Consider the following 25,499-nt stretch of genomic DNA (forward strand, 5'->3'; position numbering starts at 1 on the left):
TCACCCGGGACAGCGCCTTACAAGACATCGCCTGGTATCGCCAATCCTCACTGACATTGCGACACCTGCAAGATCCAATTTTGGTCGCAGAAGGATATAAAAGTTTCACAGATTGTGTGTCCATTAGCATGAATAGGGCTCCATGTGGTACTGGTTCTGTAGTCTTAAGTTATAGGACACATTCTGGACCAGCACCCCTGGTTTTTGTGATCAGCAAGTTCCCACCATTGAGCAAAGACTTATTCCCCATCTAGAGGGCAGGTGATCAGAAGGCCGTTTTCCTTCAGAAATAGCGCCACACATGTCTAGTGGTTGTGTGCAGTATTGCACCAACTTCAGGAATTCACATCAAACAAGCAGCCATAGTTTATGCAAATTCTGACCCACCCCCCGCCTCTCCCTAGGTGCAATACAATAAGCAGCGTCTTACATCAGAATCAACGTCGGGCATTTCTTCTACGCATCTCAGTAGGATCAGATCGCAGTCCTTCTCGGCGGCGATGCCGGACTCGCTGACGCACTTCACCAGCTGCAGGATCTCAGAGTAGCTCTCCTCCTGCACCAGCTGCTTGCACACTTTGCTGTACACCTTGAAGGCGTCCAGCTGAAAATCCTGAAATGGAAAGTGATGAACATTTAAAAGGAACACTCCAGTCCGAGCCAATTCATTGGATAATACAAGGTGCAGGACCTAGTGGGAGGAGCAGGACTCCTCTACATTGTATTCCTAGAACCTGGAGTCCTGCACAAGGTATAATCAAGGTGTGACTGGAGTGTCCCTTTAAAGAAGCAGAAGATGGAGCATTACTGTTACAGATCTTAATTCTCATTGTACATCCGTTTTGCTGGATCGGCACAATCCTAGGCACTTATGTGCTGCAGGAATAACAGAAGTTGTAAACTGAAGGAATCCCAACCTTTATGGTCACTTCTATGTTCCACATATTTTCACCCACACAACAAGAAATTTGGGGGAACTTAGACTTTCATTTTAAAATAATGGTCTTAATCTCTTCCCTACAGGAATCAGATTTCCCCAAAATTAAAGAGGAGCCTTAAAACCTCTGGAGAATGCTGTGTGCAACAAATTAAAGGGAGATTCCTGGATGGACTAGAAACACATGTGAGACATTACGGCTTTGATACATCGGTCACAACAAACTTACCTGAATCACCCGAAAGGCGATTCCAAAACCTTCTTCTACATTCTTCCCTCCCAGTATCACCTAATATACAGAAAAGATACACATTGAATATTTCAAATTTATTATACATGATGCTGCGTGTTCCCTCCCACACCACTTCCTGCTCCACAGCTATTGGCTGCAGTCCAACACCACCTCCCCCAATGCACTTCCTGCTCGGCAGCTATTGGCTGCATTCTCACCCACAGACTACCTGCTTTGTCTACCCCCTGCCCACCATATTAGCATTACTGACACATGAATGCTGGGCTCCAATAGTTGCTGAGATATCAGTCCCGGTATCTGATCATTGTTTGCCGTCAGAGAGGAGGACCTGGAGCAGAGGATGTGCTTAAACTCTTGTCATAGCACATGTACATCATAACATCCTCTGCTCCAGCTCCTCAAACCTGACAGCAAAGTGTATTACAGTGATCAGATACCGTGACTGAGATCTCAGCAACCGTGGGAGCTAGAAAGAGAATACAAAGTGCCCCTGAATCCATGAAGCAGCCCCTACATTATGATATGATAATCCCCATACACCCGAGGTGGTGAAAGGTCTACAATGTAAGAAGACACTACTGAAGCAAACCACCATGACCCCCTGTGGGTATAATTTGGGGTGTGAATGTCGGGAGAACTTTGTTCACTTTTTAGTCTATATTATTGTTTAGGTCTTTAGGTCTTAGCTGCAAGTCAGCCAGGCGCTCACCCTGTAGGCCACTTCTACCATCATCGCGCTGCTCCCAAAAAAAATAGGAGGCGGCGAGTCGTCTACCTCCGTCTGAAAGCTCCCGCACCTCTGCAGGAACTTGGTGATCTCCATCTGAAGTTCGACAGTGTTAATGTGCCTGGAAGACAATGAGCCAATAAGAGTTAAAACACACAGCAAGTCATGGGATCGTAATAGTAAGTATTTATCTCAGCTACAGCGCCCCCACAGGGCAAATCAAACATTACACAGTCCCTGGTGATAAAGATAGGATGCCTGTAGTGCATGGGCAGGATAGGTCCTCCAGCGCAACAAATGCAGATGAAGACTCATGAATTATGGGCTCTGCTTTATCTATATATCCATATTTTATTACATTTATATGTATTATTTGTAATTGTGTCTGCGCCTGCCAGACACAATACCGGCGCATTAGGTTATACCAATACTTTGCGGGAATTACCTGGACACATCAGTTGCAGTCATTTTCTTCCTAAACGTATCGAAGGATTTCCTTCTGTTGCTCCGGGAGGCTTCCTGTAAGGAGATTTTCAGGTGCTCCTTGGATTTTATCAACCACGTCAGGTTGTTGGCCAAGTCACGGTAGTTTTTGGCTTTGTGCGAGAAAAATCGTATGCAGGTCATGGCCGCGCGAACGTGATCCTGCGATGTACAAAGTCACAGATCAGAGATGAAGCTCTTTGCAAACGACAAGTATAGGGCCAATTCACACTGCTGTGATCAGTCCTTGAGTCGCAGACGGGACTCCAAGCATCACTGATGCTCAGACACCCTTGGAATCACAATTATAATTCAGCAACAATGTTTTGCAAGGAATCAGGGACTCCTTGCATCATTTATCCCAATGATGCAAGGAGTCTCATCCTTGATACTGTAGGTTCGTCCACATGGATTGAGCAGAATATGGATGTAATCTGATACAAGATGAATGCAGGCTCCTGTCCGGGTATAGACTCACCTTCATAAACTGCTGCAGCTCATACAAGATGTTGAAGTAGTTCTTCTGCTGCAGATGTTTGCAGGAATCGAGGAGGTAGACGCTCCAGCTCTCCAGCGATTGGTCAATGGATTCTAACAAGGTTTCCAGCGCATGCAGTTTGCCGCATTCGTAGCTGGGCACAAAGATGCCTTCTATGAAGATCTCCCCAGGACATTCCTATGGGAAGAGCAGAGGATACAATATCCTGGACCATCCTATCACTTAGGTTCCATAAGACAATAAAAGCCGTCAGGACCCTCTACCTTGTTAAGCAGATGCAGCAGAGCGTCGCGCATGAGGTCGTGCCGCATGTAGAACTGGATAATGGCCAGGTTACTGCCGTACGTGTGCAGGTAGTACAGACATTCCTGGTAGTAGGTGTTTTTCTGGATCTTCCCCTCTGGCATTATATCGTACAGGAGGCAGTCAGTTTTCAGGGTCGCTTCCAGTTCTCTTATGGTTGCAAAAAAATCATCATCTTTCTGCAAGAGAACAAAAGGAGGGATATCAGATATGGCTTCAGTCACAAACCAAGCACCTATCCGATGGCCACAATAGCGCAACCACAACTCTACTCAAAAAAGGAACAAATGACCCCCCATTCTGGTGACCAGCAGTCAGACCTAGGTTTAGACATCCATCACACATTGCTGAGGAGTTTAAGTCTTAAAAAAAGTATTAAAATCAATAACCCCCCCAGAATACAGTTAGCCCCCCCTAGTGGTGGCTTTAGAAAGGCAGAATTTCACCTTCTCCGGGGATTTGAAGCTTTGAATCCAAGTTTAAACAAAAAAATTACTTTACTGCTGACCATGGATGTTTTGGGGTCCCTTATTATACCAAACAAGATGATGCCTTACAACCAGCATAGCGGATTTGGATACAGAATCCAAGTGTTGAACAACATCGTCCAGGAGCTTCGATCCAATATTCTTTTGATTCAGATCCACAGGAGCTTTCAAACATCTGCTGAACTTCTCCCTCGCTTCAGGTAAATAATCAGCCTTGAGACAAGCCATGCCCCAAGCATGCCATACACCCGAGGGGTCCAGTCCGGACTTGGTAGAGACCTATGTTATGAAATATGAAGGAAAGTCATATAATGTACTTTAAAGTAGATGTATAGGTCCCCCCTATGGCAACCCGAGTCACTGCGCACTACAATACTAATACCTCTATAGCCAAGTTGTAGTATTCTGCTTCCAGGAGTCGATTCCTTAGCCGCACCACGGCGGCCGGTCTGACAATCTCCTCCAGAGAAGGGATGTCATTGTAGGACGCCGCCACCAGAATCTTCAGCAAGTCCACCTTACTGGTGTAACTGAAACAAAAAATAGATCCATTTTACTAAAAACTTGCTGCACCCAATGTGATGGAATATCTCCAAGATGGTAAGAACACCCCAAACTTTGTGGACTCCAAAGTGGACGATGGTTTCATCACAAAGCAATGTTCTTTGACAGTATGAAGGGAGCAGAGTCCAGCCTAGTTCACTTGTAGGGGGGCCAACAATCTGGGAAACTGGGGGCCACCATGCTACACTCCCAAAAACAGAGATCCATCATATAGATACATATCCTAGTAATACAAGATGGGGAAAACCACGTACCTGTCGCACAGTGCGAGGTCGTGACTACTCGCCGCTTTGACGAAAATCATTTTGGCATTAAAGAGCAGGTTTTTCATGATATCCAGCAGGAGGCGACTGTCCATCTCGGAGTTGGTGAGACCCTCGGAGAGGCGGCAGCAGCGTTCGATGAGCTGGTAGCCGCATTCATCGCTTTTCGAGTGCAGGCTAAGGATGGTGGAGCACAGAGACGCACTTGGGGCCTGCAGAGGCACAAGGTGTCAGATTCAGACTGCGTATAAATTCACAGCATTAGAACAAAAATTATTATTTATCTTGTGTTTATGTTTTTGCCTCCAGGTTCACTTCAAGACACGCCAACAATTCCTTAAAGGAAATTTATCAAAATCCATCATGATAAACCGGGGACCTTCTAAAATCTACTTTTACAACTTATGCCATTGAGCCAGAAGTGTCTGAGGGGCGTAACCAGAGTCTCTCCGTGCTATAGCTTCACAGGCTGTTACACTGTCTCTCCCTCCTGCACTTCTACTCCCACTGTGGGCTGCTGAGATTACAGCAGGAAAAGGAGTATGAAGGGAGAGAGAGACAGCAACAGCCTGTAACACCCACAGAGCCTTTCTGGCTCATTACCATAATGTTAAAGTTGATTTTTAGACGGATGGAGGCCATGGATAACAAATATAAGAAGATTACCGCAGTCCCAGTGCCTGGATCTACGAGTGAGCATCCATAGTTTATCATGATGGATTTTGATGGAAGATTTTCTTTAAAATTATCCCTCAAAAACTGCTTTGATGCCTAGAGGGTAACATGGACGGGTCCCATTCTACTTACAGAGCATCTTATGATTACGTGACAGAAGATACAGCTATATCATTCAAGCTCGTTCATATCATCTAAATAGATGCATCTATTTTGGCTTTTGGAATACTGCATATTACGCCTATTGGAAGAAGCCCCAAGTACCTGCTCATAATAAAACTCCTTCCTCTCCACCTCGTTCTCGGCTTCGTTGAGCGACAACCACCAGTCCACTTCAGGGGCTTTAGTGAGCTGCAGGACTTCGGACAGATCCAAGTCAATTCCATTGTTTTCTGTGTAAGGAAACAAAAAAAATTACTGGTGCTGTTAAGATAATGTTTTACATTGTATTTATACCGGGGTACGTTTAGACGCATTCAAAAGTCTTTAGATAATGGGGTCCACTCGGCCTCTCTGCACAACTTGTGCATGGGGGGGGGGGGGGGGATTCGGGAGTGATGGCCAATCGGAGAAAAGCTTATATGCAAACGAATGGCGAGAGTGTCTGCATTCCAAACTTACCCATGGAGGGTCGGGAGGTGCCATATATTACAGATAAGACTTCATCTAATGTTTATGGGGGCAGAAACCCATCAGCACTGGGGCTCTGATGAGTAACCAGGACAGGTCTTCATGTTGCCTGGGACTTAGAAGTCTTTCCAGATCAGAGTTATAAACTTGCCCAATATCTTGGGATCTTTTAAGCAGGTCAGGAGGTGCAGCCTATTGTCATGTTAGCAAGGTAACATCACAGGTCCTTTAGCCTATTAACTGTTCCCCATGCACATATCTGACCAAATTAAAAAACAAAAACGATAGACACATAAAAATTGCAACAGTCTGCATGGAGAGGAGTAGAAGTTAATGCAGACATGACATACGTGCGTGGTCTACATGCTGCTAACGTTAGGAGGCTAAAGGACCTGCAATGAGGTCACCCTGGTCACATGACTTTACTGCTGCTGGATCAGCGGAGGCCACACCCACCTTGGACTCACTATAGATATCCCAGGATACCAGGTAAAAGTTGAATACATGGGGATCTGATGGGAACAATTTATAGCTAAAAGAAGGGTGTTAGTTACTGGGGCTCTATGGGAACCGGTCATGGAACAGATCCCTTTATAGCTCCCCAGTTATATAAACGGATACATCACATATTAGTCCTTATCTACATGTCCATACAGTAACATTACCTTCCAAATGTTCAAAGTCATCATCGGTTTTATTCGGGCTGCAAACAAACAAAGAGAAGGTTATCATATGGTCTCTAGTCATCTGGATAGTTACATTGTCTGAGAGGCAGATGCGGGGGGCATTTATTATCTTTGCTATTCAGGCTTTTTACAATTCCACATTTCCCTCTGGAAAATCCATTTAAAAGGGATTATCTCAACAGTTTTGACCACGAAAAGCTGCAGCTGAAGTAAAGCCCCTTACACACTAGTGTCCAACTTATGGCTGAAACGCCGACAACCAGAACTGAACTGAAGAGTTCAGTTCCGGTTGCTCAGCATTCAGGCAGATGTTGCAACTATAACACGCAGCGCTTCTGGTGCATGCTGGACCTAGCACCTCATCCATGTGCTACCTTGAGGGATGGTCTCTGCAGATCTGTGGTTAACACATATTAAAGGAAAGGCTACACAGGACTGAAAAAATACATATCTATTCCAGGGTTGTAGCTGGACTGCTCTTTGCCACAGAGTTGAAAGGAGAATAGCCTCTGCGCTATTCTCAGGGAACTCCACTTATCCATTTATGACCTATCCAGTAAGGGCATCATGAATCTATAAGATAGGCGCACCCTTCTAAGGCTACCACTCACCACGTATACAAGGCAAATAAGAATAGCACCCCCCGGTGGTGACATTTCCAGGCTAAATAAAGTAGCCCTAACAGTTTGGTCTTTTTCATACTTACTCTGTGTAGAAATAGCTGTGACACTGATCGCACACACGTGCCGGATTTTCCCGGCAGCCGTCCACCGCCATAGTCTTCATGGAGCAGGAGCTACAGACCAGGCGCCCGCATCGCCTGCAGTGATGTCTGCGGTTAAACTAGGAGGGAGACAAGACACGGGTGCAAATGATAAGACAATCCTCCAGCGCTACTCATGTTATCATCATCATCGTGCTACCCAATAACAGCTCATCCTGGGGAAGGACACCCCATCAATGGCTGTTCTTAGGTTGTGGCTTTTCATATGTATATGTGCAGCATAACTTGGTGACCGGTTCCCTTTAAGGGGGTCAGATTCGGAGTGTCCCCTCTACTCACCATGGTGAATCTTTCGCTCTTGCAGACCATGCAGGTGACTTCGGTGTCATCGGGGATCCATTCCGTTTTGGCAGGAGGTTTATCTGGGGGGATAAACTCTGGAGAAGACTTGTTCCTTCTATGACCTTTTTCGGAAAGACTTCCAGGCGTCTGCAGGCGAGAGCGATCTGAAGCAAGCGGAGGAGAAGTCATGTGATATGCTGACATGAGAATCCTAGCCTTCACCTAGAGTCTCCCATATAGAGTGTGAGCCCTCAGGACCAGGGTCCTCCTCCACCTTTGCCAATCCGCTCCAGTTTTGTGCCTTTTGTACTCATTGGTGAACCCCATGAAATTAATGGTGCCCTATAGTGGGTGGTAGTGTCTTCATGGATGTGATGTACACAAGACGACACACAAGTATAAAATAAAGCCCTAATACTTTACCCACAAAAGGAGAGCCCTCCACTTCTCCGGGGGAGGGCGGAGAGTCTTGCTCTGGGTCTATAGACTGAGCGCTGCTTTCAGGCATTCGACTCACAGTATCTGGAGAAATTTAATTCAACGCATCAATTGCACAAGATATCGGAGGTCTCCAAGTGCATTATATAGCCAAGCAGCTGCCGCCATGCATCTACACCAGTCTATAGCAAGTGGATAAACCCGACACAACTGGTACCAAAAAGGAGGTCGCACTATAGTGCAAATAGCCAGGGAGGAAGCAAAGCACAGGAATAATATGTCAGCGTATGGGAGAGTCCATCATCACTTTCGCAAGAGGCTTGTCCTGGAAGAGAGTGTGTGTGCATAGTGGCCTTTACTGCAGATGCAAGGTTGTGTGAAGACCCAATGGGGTCTGAACCGAGGAGTTTTAGTCATTTGATGGATCACATTTTATTTGCTTTGGTTTAGGGTTTGCACGATGCGTCGAAATTTCTAAAGAAGCCCAAAACTGTTCAATACCCCCCGGCCCCCACCATCAGCCAGCACAGCAGCACCCCTGTGTAACACACACAATCTGAGCGAGCTCCCATTGTGAGTGTTTAAGGGTACAAGCTAAAAGCACCGGTCACACACTGCTGTACTGCCGGCCAATTTTCCAGGCACCAAAGCAGCTTTAATCAGAGGAGCTGAGCAGGAAGGGGTTAACCTTTCCGCGAGACATTAGCTCCACCTGTTAAGGATATTTCCTTCTAGGGGTCTCTTCCCCCACAATCAACAACCCCTCCCCCCAGGCCACTTTTGCAGGGTTTTGAACTGTTAGTCTTTGCCAGGGTAGCCCAGGGGGTCTGATCAGGACCCCCCATGCTGTACATAGCCAGGGCATGCAAGATCAGCCAAAACAATGTATTAAAATGATTGCTCGGTCATTTCCAATACTGGGAACCCTAATAACAATTTTAAAAGTACTACTCCAATGTTACTGGTGTAAAAAATATAATTCACTGCTAAAAATAAGCCCCAAATAAAAAAAAAAAAAAAGTTATAACCTTCAGAAGGCGGCGATGCCAAAACACTCGATTTTTTTTTTTTTTTTTTTTTAATTCTGCAAAATTTATGAAATGCAAAGTTAGATAGATATATTATGGATACGGTAGGTTTTAATTGTACTGACCCATAGAATAAGGGTAACAGGTATATATGGTTATATAGTGAACACCAAAAGAAAAGAATTGATGCCTTCTCATCCTGCAAAAAATAAGCCCTCGCATGGCCACATTAACAGAAAGATGAATATTTTACAGCTTACTAAAAACCGTCACATCGGCGCCCCCTGTGCACCCATACAAAAAGTAGCGCCAGTAATGTGGGACGCTGCCGCTTTGCACTATACAGACATTTTCTTGAAAAGTATTGTATGGGTATAGAGTCTCGTGATAATTTTCCTGGTATTGTATCACACACAAAATTCTGGTATCGGTGGAACCCTACTTCGGTTATAGAGATAGAAACCAAATTCCTAGGGCACGTTCACATGTGGGATTTTGGCTCAAATCTGAATGCAACCTCCACTATGAAGCAACGTGGCCCAAGTTGCAGGCAGATTTAGGGCAAATTAATTAAAAAACCAGATGGTGGGAAGGGACACGGAAAGTGATGTGGATTTTCTGACAGCAGAAAATATCCTTAAAAAGGAAAATCTACCAAAGTCAAGCATAAACCACTTACTCATAGATCCAGGCACCGTGACTGTGGGAATCCTCTTGCATTAGCCATCTATGGCCTCCTTCCTTCTAACATCAACTTTTAAAAACTTATCTCCCGGAGTCATTCTGCCTCATTAGCATGTTACCAGAGCCCTTCTATGTTGTAAGTTTCACAGGCTTCTTATTGCTTCCCCTTCCTGATGTAATCTCTCCGCAGCAGAGGAAGTTTCTGCAAACAAAGTTTCTGTGCTCCTGCACAGTGTAACATCCTGTGAATATGCAGCACAGAGCACTGGCAACCACCCCCAAAGCCCTTCTGCCTCATTAGCACAATTCTAACAATTGATTTCAGAAGGAAGGAGGTCATGGATGAAAAATAGAAGATGACCACAGTCATGGTGCCAGGACCTAGGAGTAAGTGTCCCTGGTTTATCCATACTTTATGTGAATGGCAGATTTCCTTTAAAGGACACTTACCCTACCAGGATCATTTATTGTAAACCAAGGACATACCGATGTGTGCCTCATCTGGCAGGAACCATTTTTATTTAAGCTTAGGCCCTTAAAGCTTTAAACATTATGCAAAATGAGCCCGAGAGGCTCCAGTTTCCATTAACACCAATGGAGCCTAGAGCCTTAAAAACCACACAAGGGCATAACAAGGTTAAAGAATGGATCCTGCCAGAGGGTTTACACACACCAGTAGGTCTTTGTGCTTGGTTTACGATAATTTATTCTGGTGGTAAACATCCTTTATAGCAGAGTAGAGCGACAGACCCGAGCATTTTCAATCTGTGTTGCAGAAAGCTGGGAAAAAGCAGCAATGCGAGAGGCACAAAGTGTTTCAACAATTAGACAGGAGAGGGTTAAATAATTCCTTATCTGCCAGATTTATAACCAAGAAAGAAGAGCTATAAATACACATATATATATATATATTTTAGACTAAAGATTACAGCACTACTCCAAACCCCTCTTCTGCATAGTCTGATGTTCTAGAACCTGTCAATCTCCCTCTGTAAAATTATCTTTACCATAGATGCCGGACCCTACAGCCTCAGCACCACTCGCTCCATTTGAAATGCCTGCAGCCCGCTAACTTGTAATAAAGCTTCATACTTCCCTTCAATTTACAGTGTATAAAGAGCTTTATCAATGAATGTGTCAAGCATTGCTCATTTACCCATAAGATCAAGAAAAAGGGTCACGCACAATAATACGCATGATACTTTTTTCAAAGCGTTAAACTGCCTGTGGATTCTTATCCATGCTTATACACAAGCGTTTTGACCTCTGGTATAACCTATCCTTCCTCCATACCCTATATACCTCTATACTGCCCAACCAGAACAAGAATGCTATACCCCTGAATGCATTGTCTGGTAACGTTATGGAGGAAAGTTGCTGCTGGTTTTGCCTGTCTGTACTCGATTTGTTAGACTCCGTTCCTCTGGGAAACTTAATAGTCCCATTTATAGAGACAGCTGAAGACATATGGCCACCAGATCTTGGTACCTTCCAGTAGCATCAGAACTTTAGCCCCCATATAAGCCTCTAGGCCCCCAGACCTTTGCCCGCATTGCAAAGAGGAGAAACAAACCTGGTCTTTTTTCTCTGAAGGAGAATGGGATGTCCAGGGCTTTCCCAGCGTATGTGCTCAGCAACCTGTCCACATCCTCTATAGATAAGGGGAAAACTGGATCCACCAGATACGGCTTCAAGGTCTGCATGGCCATGGAGAGCCACTCCATCTTCATGTTCATCAGCAGCTGCTCCATCATCAGCAGCGGGCAGGAGAGGAGATGTTCATAGTTGGGATGAGTGTCTTCTGGAAGGGATAGTAATATCTAGAAGAGACGGCACAATGGACAACAAGTCAGTGTGATGGGAACAGGATGAGAGTTGTAGTTACCCAGCGAGCGGGGCAGAGCTGTATACATCAGCTACTGTGTATACGGTGCTACTCCCAGCACTGAGGCTCCGAACCATACTTCTTAAGTTTGGGTGTGTACCACGACCCGGACGTGTTGCACAGATTGGTGGCTGTGCAGCCAATCTGGCAAATTGACGCCTCTACCTACTAGCCCTGGCTTTGATTGCCCAAGTTCGGGATGCTCTAATATTGGCTACCGATATCATAATCACTCATCTCATGCTGAAGATTCATTACCGTGGATCCCAAGAAAATATTCCTAATTTCTTCGCTTCGAATCTCGGTGAGACGATCTGTAAAATGTGCCAGCAGGTACTCTGATATGAAGCGACTCCCAAAGATGCCAGGATCTAGCAGGAGGGCCTGCTCCATGATGGTGAAACATGTATTCGGATCCTCAACTCTCTTCATAATCTACCAAAGAAAATGATATGCAAATTATCTCCCTATTATATTATACAAGTGGATACAGAAAACCTACAGCGGATTAGGGGGGGCTCACATTATAGTCAGAATATTTAAGCTTCTAAATGGTAGAATTTCTGCATTTGTTGCAGAAATATACAAGAGAAGAGAGCGATATGACCGCTACAGTGAAGTCTAGTCCACAGGGGGCGCTATAGCAGACACTTTCTACTTTAGTACCTGTACAGATTTCTCAGCATCTTTCCTCTTCAGAAGATGTAGCAGATGATCACGGTACAGGCTTACAAGAAGATCTGAAGGGATCGGATAGAAGAGTCCCCAGTCCTCACACAGCTCATAATCCTACATAGAGACAAACCAAAAAAAAAAAAAAAAAATCTAATATACAAATAAAATCACATTTTGTCCCCAGAGTCCTAGTCTCCCAGTCCACAGTAGTATTGCAGTATATGGTAGAAGTAATGAGACTTTATGCTAGTGGGAGGGAGTTTAAAAAAATAAAAAAAACGTAAATACTTGAGTATAAGCCGAATTTTTCAGCAAAAAAACAAAAAAAACGTGTAATCACCTTCCAATGTCCCCCTGCAGGTCCTCTTCTATACAGCAATGCTCCGGCATCAGCTCCGTGTCCTCACAAGGTCCATCGCAGGAACGATGAGGTCAGCCGCCCGGTGCCAGCACACATAGCAGAATGTCACTGAGCAGCTGACGGCACCGGGACACGGAGACTATGCCGGAGCATCGCTGTATAGAAGAGGACCTGCTGGGGGGCATAGGAAGGAGAGTACAGCGGGATTTTTTTTCCTACAGGCCTTATATTAGGGAGCGGGGGCTGGCAGGGTATCCACCATATACCGATACCTATCAATATAGAAGACAGTTCTTCACAGCGTTGAACCCCGTAACGAGTAAAAGGCGAATTTATGGTCAAATATCAGATACCCAGAAGAAAAAAAACAAAAAAAAAATCCCCCCGTGCCTTACCTTGGCATCTAAGATCATGTTGACTATAGACTGAGGATCTCTTTTACAGTCTTCCTTTAAATCTTGCCAACTGGCCCAAGTTTTATCTTCCCGTAGGGTCAGAATCTGAAAGAAGCTCTGGGGGTCAGTGTGTGATTGTACGAGGTGCAGGAGCGTCATGTACTCCCAGCATATACAAAGTAATGTGACAAGTAACTTCAATAAACTATGCAACAGATCCTTCCTTCTGCAACTCAACAGACTATGTTCAATCTTGGTCTCCCAAGACAGACTCAAGACTTACAAAATACCATCTCCAACGTCTTTAAGCAGCTTTTCACAGTAGCAGAAATATAACCTGAATGATCCTGCCAAGTGAGCCATAGAGAAGGATCTCCTCCATCAGTGTGCAGCATATAGGACATAACATAGAAAGTAGATAGAGGCTTCAGGGGGTGGGGGAACTGCTGAAAATGCTTATCGTGGCCATATAAAAGCATTAACCAATTAGCTGAGCTCTAATTGGTGGCTCTGATTCTTACAATAAATCTCCCCATCTGCCAGAATGTCTATGTGCATTGGGAGACTTCCTCCTAGATATACTGGATGTAGACCCAGTATATCTAGGAGGAAGTGTCCCAATGCACATAGACATTCTGGCAGATGGGGGCCTCTTTTTTGCCCATTTCTACCCCGTAAACAGATAAAAGTGGAGCAGTCCTCACTAGATCATCCCACATCCCACAGCAGAGAGCAGCATTTGCTTAGTGGAGGCCACAATAGCCTGTATAGCATCCATACCCAGCCTCCACCGAGTGTACTACACTACAAATGTGTGCAAGAAGATTGAAGAAATAATCTAATGAATTCCTCGTTACCTTGCTGTACATATCCATTTCTTTCTTCTTCATCAGTAGCTCCAGCTTGAGGCTATCCTCTATACTGTTCACAGATACACAGTAAGATAAAATGTCCCCGCAGGCATCCAGAGGCCATTTGTCTAGAAATCTTAGAGCCAGTTTGCTTCTCACTGTGGCATCCTGAATTGATAATAGACGTCTCCAGCCTTCATTTTCTAAATTGATCACAAAGAAGGATTATTCATACAGGGCAATTACATTCACATCATGCAAGTTAAAAGGGAAGCCGTCTTCCATCAATAGTGCCCATGAAATTACTAACAAAACAACTTCGAGTCATGTGGGCGTTCACCTTCACCCTCCAAGTAAGCAACCTCCCCTTTCAGCACTCTCAACACCCCCTCCCTTCTGACTACGGCACTATTTAAGCTCTGATATGCTCGTGGCTGGTCGCTACATGGTAAGCTACAGTAGGTACGCAAATGCAAGTCAGTTGCATACTTAGGTCACTGCGTAGCAACCGGCCAGGAGAAGCTACATGTGCGCAGCGAGACCTTGGAGCTCGAGTCAGAGAAATAGAGAAGAGCTTTCAAGCGCAGAGGTTGCTTGCACAGTTACAGTGCCATAGTCAGAAGGGAGGGGGCAATAAGGAAGTTCAAAGCATAGAGAAATTCCCACATGACTCATGGGTGTCTGCTGGGAAGGAGTCAGGTACATCTTTAAACTTGCTTTTTAATGGGGTCACAAATTTTTCATTTTTGTTCTACGCCGTTTACCTTCAGCAGCAGCACAGCACAATACGGCATCCGTGACTTGTTTGAGGTCCAAGTCACCGACATAGAGATCCAGAATCTGCAGCGCACTGGCCCAGTTCTTCTTGGAGAGCGCATTCTGGAAAGCTTCAGATATTACAGTGCACGCCGAGGATGCATGTAGTCCTAAGAGGACTGAGGATGTCCATGGTTTCCCACATAGAGAACTACTCAACCCTTCCCCTTCCTGGGAACCTTCTCTAAATGGTTCGGACATTATGGTAAGGTACCGACTTAAGACGGGGAACTCTGACAGCAGCGAGTCACACTCCTTGGCAATGGTCTCCATCTCCAGAGGAGCTTCTTTCTTGCTGCCTCGTAACTCCATCCAGGACAGGCCAGACTTGGCCGGCTTGACACTTTTGCTTGCACTTAAACAAGCTATGGCTGCGGTTAGTGAGGATTTCTCCTTTAAGAAGTTCAGGGTAGAAGCTGTAAGGAAGTACTGCCCAGAATCAGAGGCAGGATATGTAGGGTGACTTAAAGGAATGTCCTCGCTATCCTGGGGGCTCATAGATATCGTCAGGTCGAGATCCGGTAGCGAAGAGTCCACACACTGCTGTGCAGACTGGACCAGGCTCTGTAGGAGACTTTGCCCCTGATTTACCCTCCGCATATTGCAGAAGGACAGACTCTCGCAGCAGCAATCCGCTATCACCTGCTCCACGTTCAGCCCTAGATTCTCTTTCTGCAACAAGGAAGACAACCTGAAAGAAGGAAAATTGAGAAATCACAAAAATTTATATTATATATCTCCAAATTCTATCATGATAAACTGTACATCCCGGCAACATGACTGTGGTAATCTTCTTATACGGTATTTGTTATCCGGGGTCTCCTTCCTTCTAAAATCAACTTTAAAAATGATGGTAATGAGCATGGGCGCCTGCATGTTGTAGCTTCACAGGCCGTTACATAGTCTCCCCCTTCCCTCTTCCAGTTGTAATCACACTGCAGCAGCACAGAGAAAAGGAAGTGCTTCTGCACATTGTAACAGCTTGTGAAGCTAAAACATGGAGGGGCTCTGGTAACTACCCCAGAGAACTTCATTTGCATAATTCTAAAAGTGTTATCCATCGTCTCCGCCCTTTTCAAATCCAAATATAAGAAGATTACCACAGTCACGGTGCCTGGATCTATGAGTAAGTGCCCCTGGTTTATCATCTTGGGGAACACAACATGGATGGCGTTACCTTTCCGGTGGGACTTGACGCTCAAACAGCAGATGGGACATCACTTGTGTCGGCTTCTGATGCAGAAGAATAAAGGGATTCGCCACTTTTACGTCCACAGTTTCTACAAAGAAAAGTGATGTTTGATCCAGGACTACTGCATGCTACTATGTGGTCAGGGACTGTCATGTGTAGTGGAACAAGGCCTGTCCTAATAGGGTCCCTTTACAGAACTTAAAAGTGACTAAACCTCTTGGCCAAGAGCTGGTGAAGGGCTGCTCAGTATGTCCGTGTGCTCACACTGCTGTGCCTTAGCTCTCTGCATTGAGCTGCTGCATAGTAACCTCCCCTCTGCTTTGAGTTAAATACAGCAGACACAAAAGAGAAGGGAGGATCTAGGAAGCTGCTCAGTACAGAAAAACAGAACAGCAGTGTGAGGACAGATACATACAATGGTATGGTAAGACAACGCACCGTGACAATAACCGTCACATTGTGCAGGCAAACCCCTTGTGACTTACCTGAATCTGGATTTATACTTTGGGTAGTAACCTTGGCCAAGGTGTCTACATATGTAAAGAAGGAATGGAGGGGGCTGGAGGTTAACCCCCGATTGTCCAGCAGCCTGGCAAGCTCCTCCAGGTTGCTCATGAGTAGAGTCATGTGCTGGCGAACAGGATGCACCTGAACATCTTGAGGTTTCATTGACAACTGGTCCATAAGAGATTGGACCGGATTGGCTTTAGGTTCTGAGTAAAAAAAAAAATGGGACACAATGAGGACAACAACAAGACACCACGTCCAGTATAGACACCCATCACCAGGTAGTGCAATAAAGTTAAATATTACGAAAAAGAGTAAGCAAAGACTGTCTTCATTCAGCATCCAGGATTTTTGCAGAGTTTTGGCAAGACTAGAGAATTGGACTCACCGAGGGCAGAGACTGCAGATTTCAGCTGTGCGATGTTCTTCTCCAGCTCGTGGCTCAGGGTGATATGGCGGACCATGTGGTCATCTTCTAGCACCAAGTAGGAGGTATGTAACAGCTCCGCTATGCTACACTTCAGCTGGCCGCTTATCTTCTCCTCTGCAAGATCAGTGGTTAAGGACATGTCATTTTGGAAGGACAATCTAGAGCAGTGCTGAACAGTATTCATGTGGATATAGCACATGGGGCATATATTCTTCAGCAGCAGCTCCTTATTTCTCTGCATCTCAACCCCCTTTTCACAGACCATGTAATCTAATAACTTCTGTAAGGCATCTTACCGGTCTCTGTCTGTTCATGCTGCAGGCTGGGGTAGCTGATAATTTTACTCAGTTGCTGAAGAACTGCTTGGACACCTCTAATCCCTTCAGGATGATCTGCGATGACAGAGCTCCGACCTGTAGATACAAACACATTTTCTAATGGACAACAGATTCCTATTCCAAGACATCCATCTCTATGGCGGCCGTGTAGTAGTTAAAAAGGGTTTTCAGACAAACTAAAGTTAAGGGGTCCATCGACTGCGCTTCAAGATCTGTCAGCTCCATAGAGATTAAATGGAGCAGAACAGTCATGCAGGGCGGTCTGCTCCATTAGTCCACCGGAGCGGCCAGGGGTCATGCCATGTCCTCCATAGTGGAGAGCTGGCATACGATTATATATCCGACCACAACACACCTTTGCCTTCCAGACATTTCTGCAGCTTCCTCTCGGCCGTCTCCAGCAGCTGTTTGCAGGTTTTCCATAGATGAGCTTGTGTGCACGCCAGATCAAAGGCCGCCATGGCTGCCGGATTCATCTCCTCCACCACGTGTCTCCAGGGGTCGTTCTTCTCCAAGCGAGCGCTCCTCAACCAGAAGTCATCCTGTAATGCTGGGATCAGCGACTCCGCGGGGGCCACCAACTTATCCGTCACGTCTGAGATGGAATAGAACACCATTCCTGAGGAGGGGAGGGGGGGGCACATGACAAGACAAGTGAGGATAGGGTTAACGCCTGGAACATCACTCATCTATTAAGAGGTAGTTGCACAAGTGAATAGCCTTGAGGTGCAATGCCACACAGCGGCACTCTACAATGGGGGAAATACATAAAGCCAGTTTCCACGCTTCGAGGCGGAGAGCTGGGATGGCCGAACGCCAGTCACGCGGGAATTACTAGAGTTTGCAAAAACAGTGAAGTACAAAGAAGTAGTGAAGAAGTTTGAGCCCGTACCTACTAAGAGTTTTCAGCCTCTTTGTAGATACGGTCTCCTCAGTGCCAGAGAAAACCAATGTGAAGTTTTTGTCCCTGCAAATTCCCTTCTAGTTGGGGCTCATTCACACAGCCGTCATGGGGGCAGTGATTTGGTCATGAATGATGCATGGCTACCATGGCTGTAGCGGTGACACAACGGGTGCTCACTGTGCAGAGTCGGGCAGCCATATGAAGGGAGGAGGGGTAAAGAGCCGCCCCCTCCGATCTGAGCAAGCACATAGCCCCAAAGCCAAACCCAGACAAAGTGGATCAAAAACATCCTGTCCCATAAACCGCGCCAAACCCGACCATGGCCTGTGCTGGTATAGAGATGAATTGAGCTTAGCTGTAATACCAGATACTACCCATGGTAGTAGGGGAGGAGCGGTTCTAGAAAAAAGCGGCCATGTATTCTAACTCTTGGAGGAGCCTGTTTAAACAAACCTGCATGAAGGATCATACTAGTCGTGCAGCTTCAGGACAAGTGCTGCAGTCTCCTCACTGATTACCAAGCACAGCGCCAGACTACGTATAGTGGTTGCTTTTTGAATAGCAGTTCTGCCCCATTCTCTTTAACAGGACTGCATTGTTAAATGACCTTATCTCTAGTAGTAAAACGGGCTTTCACCATAAAACTACAAGGAGGATACAAGTCACAGATCACAACCAGCAATGACTTGGTCCTAGGAGGACAGCGCTCACCTGCCGCTGCTGCGTTCCCTATGGCTTGCAGGGTGGAGCGGCTACTGCTCGGCTTTTTGATGCCGACCTCTGAGGTTTGATTTTCGATTTTCTTCTCCACCTTTGAGAGCTCGTGCACGACGCCTTGGTGTCGCTCCATGAAGATGAGCTCGCCGTAACATGGGGAAGACTGCAGGTTAAACATCCTGGAGACCTGAGTAATGGGATAGGAGGAGATCATTTCACATTGTCTACCAGTTATAGGGCAGCCCCATGTCTGATTGGTTTGATCAGTGGGTATTCAGCTTCTCATTAATAGACATCAATGAAGTCTCAGTATAAGGGTCTAATGGGCTCTTCCTTCTAACAATTACCCTAAACTACCAGGGTATAAATTAAGCTTTTATACCCTAGATATTTAAGCCTTCACCACCAGAACATGAACTACTTATCTCTATTTTCCCTAGACCCTAAAAATATTCCAAAACATCTTCTATACTAAACCAAATGCCAAAGCATTGTAAGAAGTCAAAATAAGGCCGGATGACCCTCTGTCACCTACATCATGGGCGTCCGCGTAGTTCCCCCTCAGTATACATGATATGAGCAGCGATTCCGGAGGGGCCAGCATCATAGGGATGAGGTTATTCCTAAGTTGGAGGAGGCTGCGGCCTTCCATGTCTGTTCGGGCTGATAGATTGCTGGCACAGCTCTCTGCAAGAAGGGAATGATATTTAGACAAGTGTATGTACAAGGACAGTGTGTAGAGGACTTAGAGTTCGTGTGGTCACTACCTGATGTGCTCAGCTCGCTGCTCGTGCTCTCATTCGCTTTCCTGGAACCCGCTAGAATGAATTATAAGGTAAAAGGTTAATCCCATAGATGTATGCGCTCCTCAGTCACCATATAAGCCTGAAGCCCTACCTGTACATATGGTAGAGCGTTTGCTTCGGTGACTCTCCACTCCCCCTCCCCTCAGACTACGACAGCACTTACATGCTGAATATTTTAATGCGTTTACATCCAATTAAAAAAAAAGTCATGGAGCCCCTAGAGACTGTACAACCTAAGCATTTACACTTACATCCTTTGGTTCTTTTACGTCTTTTATTACTGGGAGTTTTGTAGGTTCTTAGTTGCACTCGTGCAGACACCTGCTCGTACTCTGTAGAAAACATACAACACTTACAGGTTACTTTACATCATAAGATCCTGGCACCTTACCCCTTACCACAGCAAAATCCTGCAAACCCCTGACAATTATTACATTTTACTCCTTTTAGGGGGTAAGAGTTGACCAAAAAAATAATTTATCCAATTTTAGTTTCATAGTCCAGCCTTTTCCTAGAAGCAGCAATGATTATGACCTATAGATTTTAAAATTTCACATAAAAGAGAGACTGCCTGTATTTTACTTATTTTCTATACGCACAGAGGGGTCTGGCTCCATCCAGCAAGATGCAGAACTCCTGCAAATAATTTGGTAAAAGGCAGCACTGCCAAAAATACAGATCCACAATAAACCCCCCCCCCCCCATTCTCATCATCCACCGGCTCCCACAGATCCTGCCACCCACTGCTGCCGCTCCCCCAGATCCTGCCACCCACTGCTGCCGCTCCCACAGATCCAGCCCTTCTCCATCCTCTGCTGCTCCCATAAGTCTGGGCCCCCTCCCATTCTGTTTATTCTGAAGATTCTGGTGCCTCTATACGACTCCCATCCACCACAGTTCCTTGAGCTCCCAAACAGTTCTGCAAACAATGTACTACAGCAATGATGGATGAGGGTAGAGCCTTTACAACACACTGATCCCTACAAAGATCTCTGGTCGTCACCCACAGGTATCCGACATGCACCTGCTAGAACAGCTTTTTGGCAGTGATGCAAAACCATGTTTCTGCAAACGAAGAACCGGCTCCGGGAAAGCCCAAGAGTAACAAGTCACGTACCTGCATTCCTGTTGTGCATCACCACTTGGTATCTCCACTGAGCTTCGCTAATGTACTTTGACAACTGGACGACCCTATTGTTGAAGTCTTCTGAAGTAGGGATCTTACATTCCTCACCAAAGTCCTTATCGCTCGTGTCAACCGAGTCTTTAATTTGGTCTACCTGCTCCTTTAACAATTTTAAGAAAGTTTCCACCACAACTTCGTCCGCCAAATATCCACTCAACCTGCTGGTGATGCGCTTGAGGTCTACACAGCTCGGCCTCGCCGGGTCCCACACGTTGTTGTGAGAACTTTCTAAAGCACTTGGTGTTGATCCTTGAGTGGCATCACTGAGGTCAGCGATTATTGCACTACTATTATATAGGGGACTTTCCAGCGGAGACATAGTCAAAGACGACGACTCGGGGCTCCTCCGCAGCTTCAAGTCCGAGACTTCTTCACCTTCCTGCACAGTGACGGCCTCAAGGAGGGGAGGCTCGGAGGTCAGATCGGACGCAGATGTAAACATTAAGGAGAAGATGTTTTCCAGAAGCTCCAGCTTTAGGGGTAAAGGCAGCGTGGATATGTAATACTGGCACTTGGTTAAATACTGTACAAAAAGATTTGGATCCTCTGCAACAAAAACAGAAAGGAAATATTTGGACCAATACGAAGACAAGTACTTGAATTATCTTGTGATGAGAAGTGCCCCTCACCTGAGCCCTTGGAGCACTCTCCGTCATCTAGTGAGCCGCTCAGCTGGTGGGAGTGGTAGTCCTTGCCATGACTGGCAGCATTGACACACAGGGCATAGATGGCATACTTCATCGCACAGAAAGCCTGAAACACCACTATGTTCCGGTTGGGAGCCGGCGCTGGAAGATCTCTATGTTCTGTGAAGCCAGCAAGATAAATACAAGTCATTCACTATTTGATATGGATACGGCAGTCAGAAAGTTACGGCATACATACCGCTTTATAATCACACACTACCATGGATGAAGGGGGAGGGAGTCATGACTTCTCTACTAGACCAGAGAATTGTGGACCTTAACTTCCCTAACCCACCAGAGATGGTGCATTAGCTTATATACTACCAAGTGCACCAGGGACACACTTGTCCACCAGGGATAGGACAGCAACTCCTCCATCATCCTATTTCCATTAGGAAAGTATCAAGGTCTCCACTACCCTAGCCCAGAGGTAGTGCAATAACTTTGCCACTACTATAGTTACTCAATGATAGCAGGTTAAGAACACAAGTATCCAGTTGAGCTAGTAACAGAGCTTCACTACCCTAGGTCACCAGGGACAGTGCTTCTCACTACATAATAAACCAGGGATACCCTCACTAACCAGGGATAGTGGCCACACTTCTATAACACTAGGGATTGCACATTCGTTTCTTTTAAGGGATACACATTAGTACCAGACAGAGTCGAAACACATCCAATAGTGCACCAACAACTCTTCAACCCAGGTCCACAAGAAGAAAGTGCATCAAGACCTCAACTACCCTAGGCTGCCAGGAATGGTGCACTACTATAAAATTATGCATTAGCTTCTCTATATTTACTGCCGACAGTATAGAGACTGGTAATGAGCTGAGCTGCTGTACATCCCCCACCATGGCCCTTTACTACATTCACACAACATTAGTAAAAAGAAAAGAGCAAATTGCTGCTGCCAAAAGTTATCTGTATTAAGACCCTTACGTACAGTACTGTAGGTAATCACAGCACCCTCCACGGACTTCAGCTCCTGCCAATCCTCCACAGAGGCTGCTGTGATTTCATGTGATCAGATACACACATAGGGTAGACATTACAGATTTCACAGGCCCTTAGATGACATCACCCCGGTCACATGACAAGAAGTGCCCAATGATGTAACGGAGTTCTCTGTCAACGTTCCGTACAGCAGAAGATGGTAGCACTTTTACATAACCAATCTTTAATATGCAGGACTTTACAAACTGATTTTGGAAACATTGCAGCCATGGGAATGAACCATTTAGGGATGATGCTTTTTAATCACAGTTTTTAAATGATTTTTTGGGCGAGTTAATGTGCATAACCAGTTCCCTTTAAGAGTCACCAAGGCTCAAACATCCTATTAGTTTCCCACACATCCTTGGCTCTGTGATGCATCCGCTAGCACCTCACGTGTCCTGTGCCAACACTACAGTCACACAGATAAGACGGATGAGCGCACCTTCCTTAGGGACCCCTCTGTGCAGAAGCTTCAGGACTTCATCTTCGTTCAGCTGCGGCAGATTGGTGAGATGATGAAGGATATACAGGGCAGAATGGCTGTCCAGGGTACACAAGTGGCGGGGGACATCTTTCCTAGAAATCTCTTGTCTGTATAACGACACCAGGGGCAGAGGTTACTGAACTGATATATACACTTACATATTCTTTATACGTTGGGTGCCAAGAGTGCGTCTTGGATCTATTACAGCTACAATACAAGTATATGTAAAGGGGTTTAAAAGCCCTTTAAGTATTAGCTGTGCTTGATATTGCAGCTTGGAAAAGTGGCTGAGCTGCAGTATAAGGCACAGCCTCCACCAAAAATGTAAGGAAGAGGGGGGGGGGGGGGGGGAGAATACTTACATACACACCGCTCCAACTTTGTAATGTTAATAGAATTAGTGCAACAATTTCTGTCTATGTGAAAAACTGATGATTGTTCCAAAAGAAGCCACGAACGCAAGTCTAATAAAGATAAGACTAACTAAAAGCAATAAAGTAAGTCATGGACACCTACCTGCTGTGCTCAAAGCACCAATCCAGTGCTTCCACCTGATACAGGAGACCCTGACAGAACTCCTTCAATATTGAGTCATTGCAGACGTCCTGCAAGAGGAAATATATATTAACATCAGAAATTTTTGCAGCAGTTGCAATGGAGCAATAAAAAAAAAAAAAAAAAAAAAAAAAGTTATATAAACTACAGACGGTCCCCTACTTAAGAACACCCAACCCCTAGTTACAAACGGACCTCTGGATGTTGGCAAGTTACTGTACTTTAGCCTTCGGCTACAATAATCAGCTATAACCATCAAAGGTGTCTAAGCTTTATTATTAATCCTGGTCACCGTTTTTAAAATCCAGTTGTCACAGAGACCAAAAAATTTGTCTGGAGTTACAATTATAAAATATACAGTTCCGACTTACGTACAGGATAGGGTCTGTATGTTTGTCTGTTAAGTTGAGTTTGTATGACACACACACAGACAGCAATAATACAAAAGTATCCACTATCCACAACGTATTTTGATCCCCTTAAAACTAATATTTTTCCAGTTTGCAGCTCCTATGCAGGCTTTTGTGTCTCCATGGTAACAGACTATACAAGACCACATGATCCATCCAGTCTAGAGTGGGCAATGTATATAGAAGGGAGTCCATTGTACAGGAATGCCATAGATCTTTAGTATAGTCCTCAGGGTCAAAGATAGAAGTGCCCTACTCGTGAATACAGCTGGAGCTATAACTATGAGACTGTTGAATGCCTCACTTGTGTACTGGCAGAACAATCACACAGCCACAATATACTGTGATTAACAAGAGAAGAATATTGAGCTGTTGGAACAACTTAAATAGACGCACCGAATTTTTGTGCATGACGCGCAGAAGTGATTTGGCAGACTCCGTACTCTGGAGGTGGGTCCATCCCAGCAGAACTAGAAGACGTCTCAAAGGCTGAAACTCATTGGACAGCAGGAGATCTAGACTGGAGAAGTCTTCTTTTTTCAGGAGGGCCAGAGATGTGAGCTGCGAGGGACGAAAAGACAAGAACTTAGGACAGACGGTTCTATTATAGGAGAAGACTTTGAGGATTTTGGATGTAGTGACATTTGGGGAACAAATCAGACTTTTTTTATCAGGGTCCACATTGATCAGAAACTTAGTCATTCTTTGTATATAGGGGAAAACCAAGTCAAACTTAGATATTCCAAATGTCACAAAAACCATCATGTGGTAATGGAGGTCATGAATGGTCCAGCAGTAGCAGGTAGTACAGGTATGACATCACCAGATCCAGTATATACAGATCCATCACTGACCAGAACCTGCTCCAGGAAATGTTTGCCTGAAGACAGACTGTAGAAATAGATCTTCTTCCACGGCGTCTCCTGCTCCCGGTCACAGAATAAGCTAAGGGCTGCCTTGTCTGTATCTGCGAGTTCCTGAGACGCTCCTGTTCCTAGACGAGAGGAAAACATTGTGTTCTATAATTATAGAATATGAAGAGTCTTTCAATTCCTCCACCTATCTGTATAATATATCACACTCCGCACCTACCTGATGTATAATATACTCATTACCCAGCAGTCTGCTGGAGTCTGGAGCATAAATCCCATGATGACTCAGCATAGCATCACATGGGCAATGTGATGCCAGCTGGGAGGTTATCCTCTACATCTATAGTCTCATCAATAAAAGAACATGGGTACAGTCCAGGAGACTGCATTGTCTTCTAAATGAAGGAAGGATTGGACAAGTTGCATTTTACATGCTGGATCCTTTTTATTCTTTAGGGGGTTATTGGTTATAACCAAATACAGGTTAATAGGAGCCCAGTAGTCCCGTAAGTAGAAAAGAGCGGACCAGGCGATAGGGTTTGGCCACTCGCCTGGGACCAAATCATAGCCATGGCTAGTTGTTAAAGGCATCAATTTGCCGGATTGGTTGTTCGTCTGCTAGTATGTCCACGTAGCACAGCTAAACCCACACGTCAGCTCACCTATACCCGTTACACAAATCAAAACACACAGATCATGGAGCTGT

At 45.3% G+C, this 25,499-nt stretch overlaps 1 protein-coding gene across 1 annotated transcript in view; it reads right to left on the bottom strand.

Annotated features, from left to right (window-relative positions):
• The window catches only part of ZFYVE26 (zinc finger FYVE-type containing 26), a 32,971-nt gene that overhangs the window by 1,925 nt on the left and 5,547 nt on the right, over positions 1-25,499 (bottom strand). Inside the window, exons 5-39 of the mRNA XM_072115179.1 lie at positions 24,776-24,915; positions 24,318-24,482; positions 23,473-23,561; positions 22,915-23,063; positions 21,417-21,593; positions 20,719-21,333; positions 19,853-19,933; positions 19,563-19,613; positions 19,331-19,482; positions 18,790-18,982; positions 17,530-17,793; positions 17,133-17,249; positions 16,795-16,950; positions 16,385-16,612; positions 15,885-15,987; positions 14,656-15,398; positions 13,898-14,094; positions 13,041-13,145; positions 12,276-12,398; positions 11,868-12,044; positions 11,298-11,544; positions 7,998-8,096; positions 7,572-7,738; positions 7,215-7,351; positions 6,488-6,525; positions 5,457-5,584; positions 4,509-4,729; positions 4,073-4,220; positions 3,760-3,969; positions 3,163-3,381; positions 2,879-3,076; positions 2,363-2,562; positions 1,900-2,038; positions 1,167-1,226; positions 431-613 (exon numbers count right to left, since the gene is read on the bottom strand). Of these exons, the coding sequence (XP_071971280.1) occupies positions 431-613; positions 1,167-1,226; positions 1,900-2,038; positions 2,363-2,562; positions 2,879-3,076; positions 3,163-3,381; positions 3,760-3,969; positions 4,073-4,220; positions 4,509-4,729; positions 5,457-5,584; positions 6,488-6,525; positions 7,215-7,351; positions 7,572-7,738; positions 7,998-8,096; positions 11,298-11,544; positions 11,868-12,044; positions 12,276-12,398; positions 13,041-13,145; positions 13,898-14,094; positions 14,656-15,398; positions 15,885-15,987; positions 16,385-16,612; positions 16,795-16,950; positions 17,133-17,249; positions 17,530-17,793; positions 18,790-18,982; positions 19,331-19,482; positions 19,563-19,613; positions 19,853-19,933; positions 20,719-21,333; positions 21,417-21,593; positions 22,915-23,063; positions 23,473-23,561; positions 24,318-24,482; positions 24,776-24,915 (6,419 nt within the window). The remainder of the gene's footprint in view (positions 1-430; positions 614-1,166; positions 1,227-1,899; positions 2,039-2,362; positions 2,563-2,878; positions 3,077-3,162; positions 3,382-3,759; positions 3,970-4,072; positions 4,221-4,508; positions 4,730-5,456; positions 5,585-6,487; positions 6,526-7,214; positions 7,352-7,571; positions 7,739-7,997; positions 8,097-11,297; positions 11,545-11,867; positions 12,045-12,275; positions 12,399-13,040; positions 13,146-13,897; positions 14,095-14,655; positions 15,399-15,884; positions 15,988-16,384; positions 16,613-16,794; positions 16,951-17,132; positions 17,250-17,529; positions 17,794-18,789; positions 18,983-19,330; positions 19,483-19,562; positions 19,614-19,852; positions 19,934-20,718; positions 21,334-21,416; positions 21,594-22,914; positions 23,064-23,472; positions 23,562-24,317; positions 24,483-24,775; positions 24,916-25,499) is intronic.

The sequence above is a fragment of the Engystomops pustulosus genome, chromosome 7 (assembly GCF_040894005.1).
Source record: "Engystomops pustulosus chromosome 7, aEngPut4.maternal, whole genome shotgun sequence".
NCBI classification, from domain to species: Eukaryota; Metazoa; Chordata; class Amphibia; order Anura; family Leptodactylidae; genus Engystomops; species Engystomops pustulosus.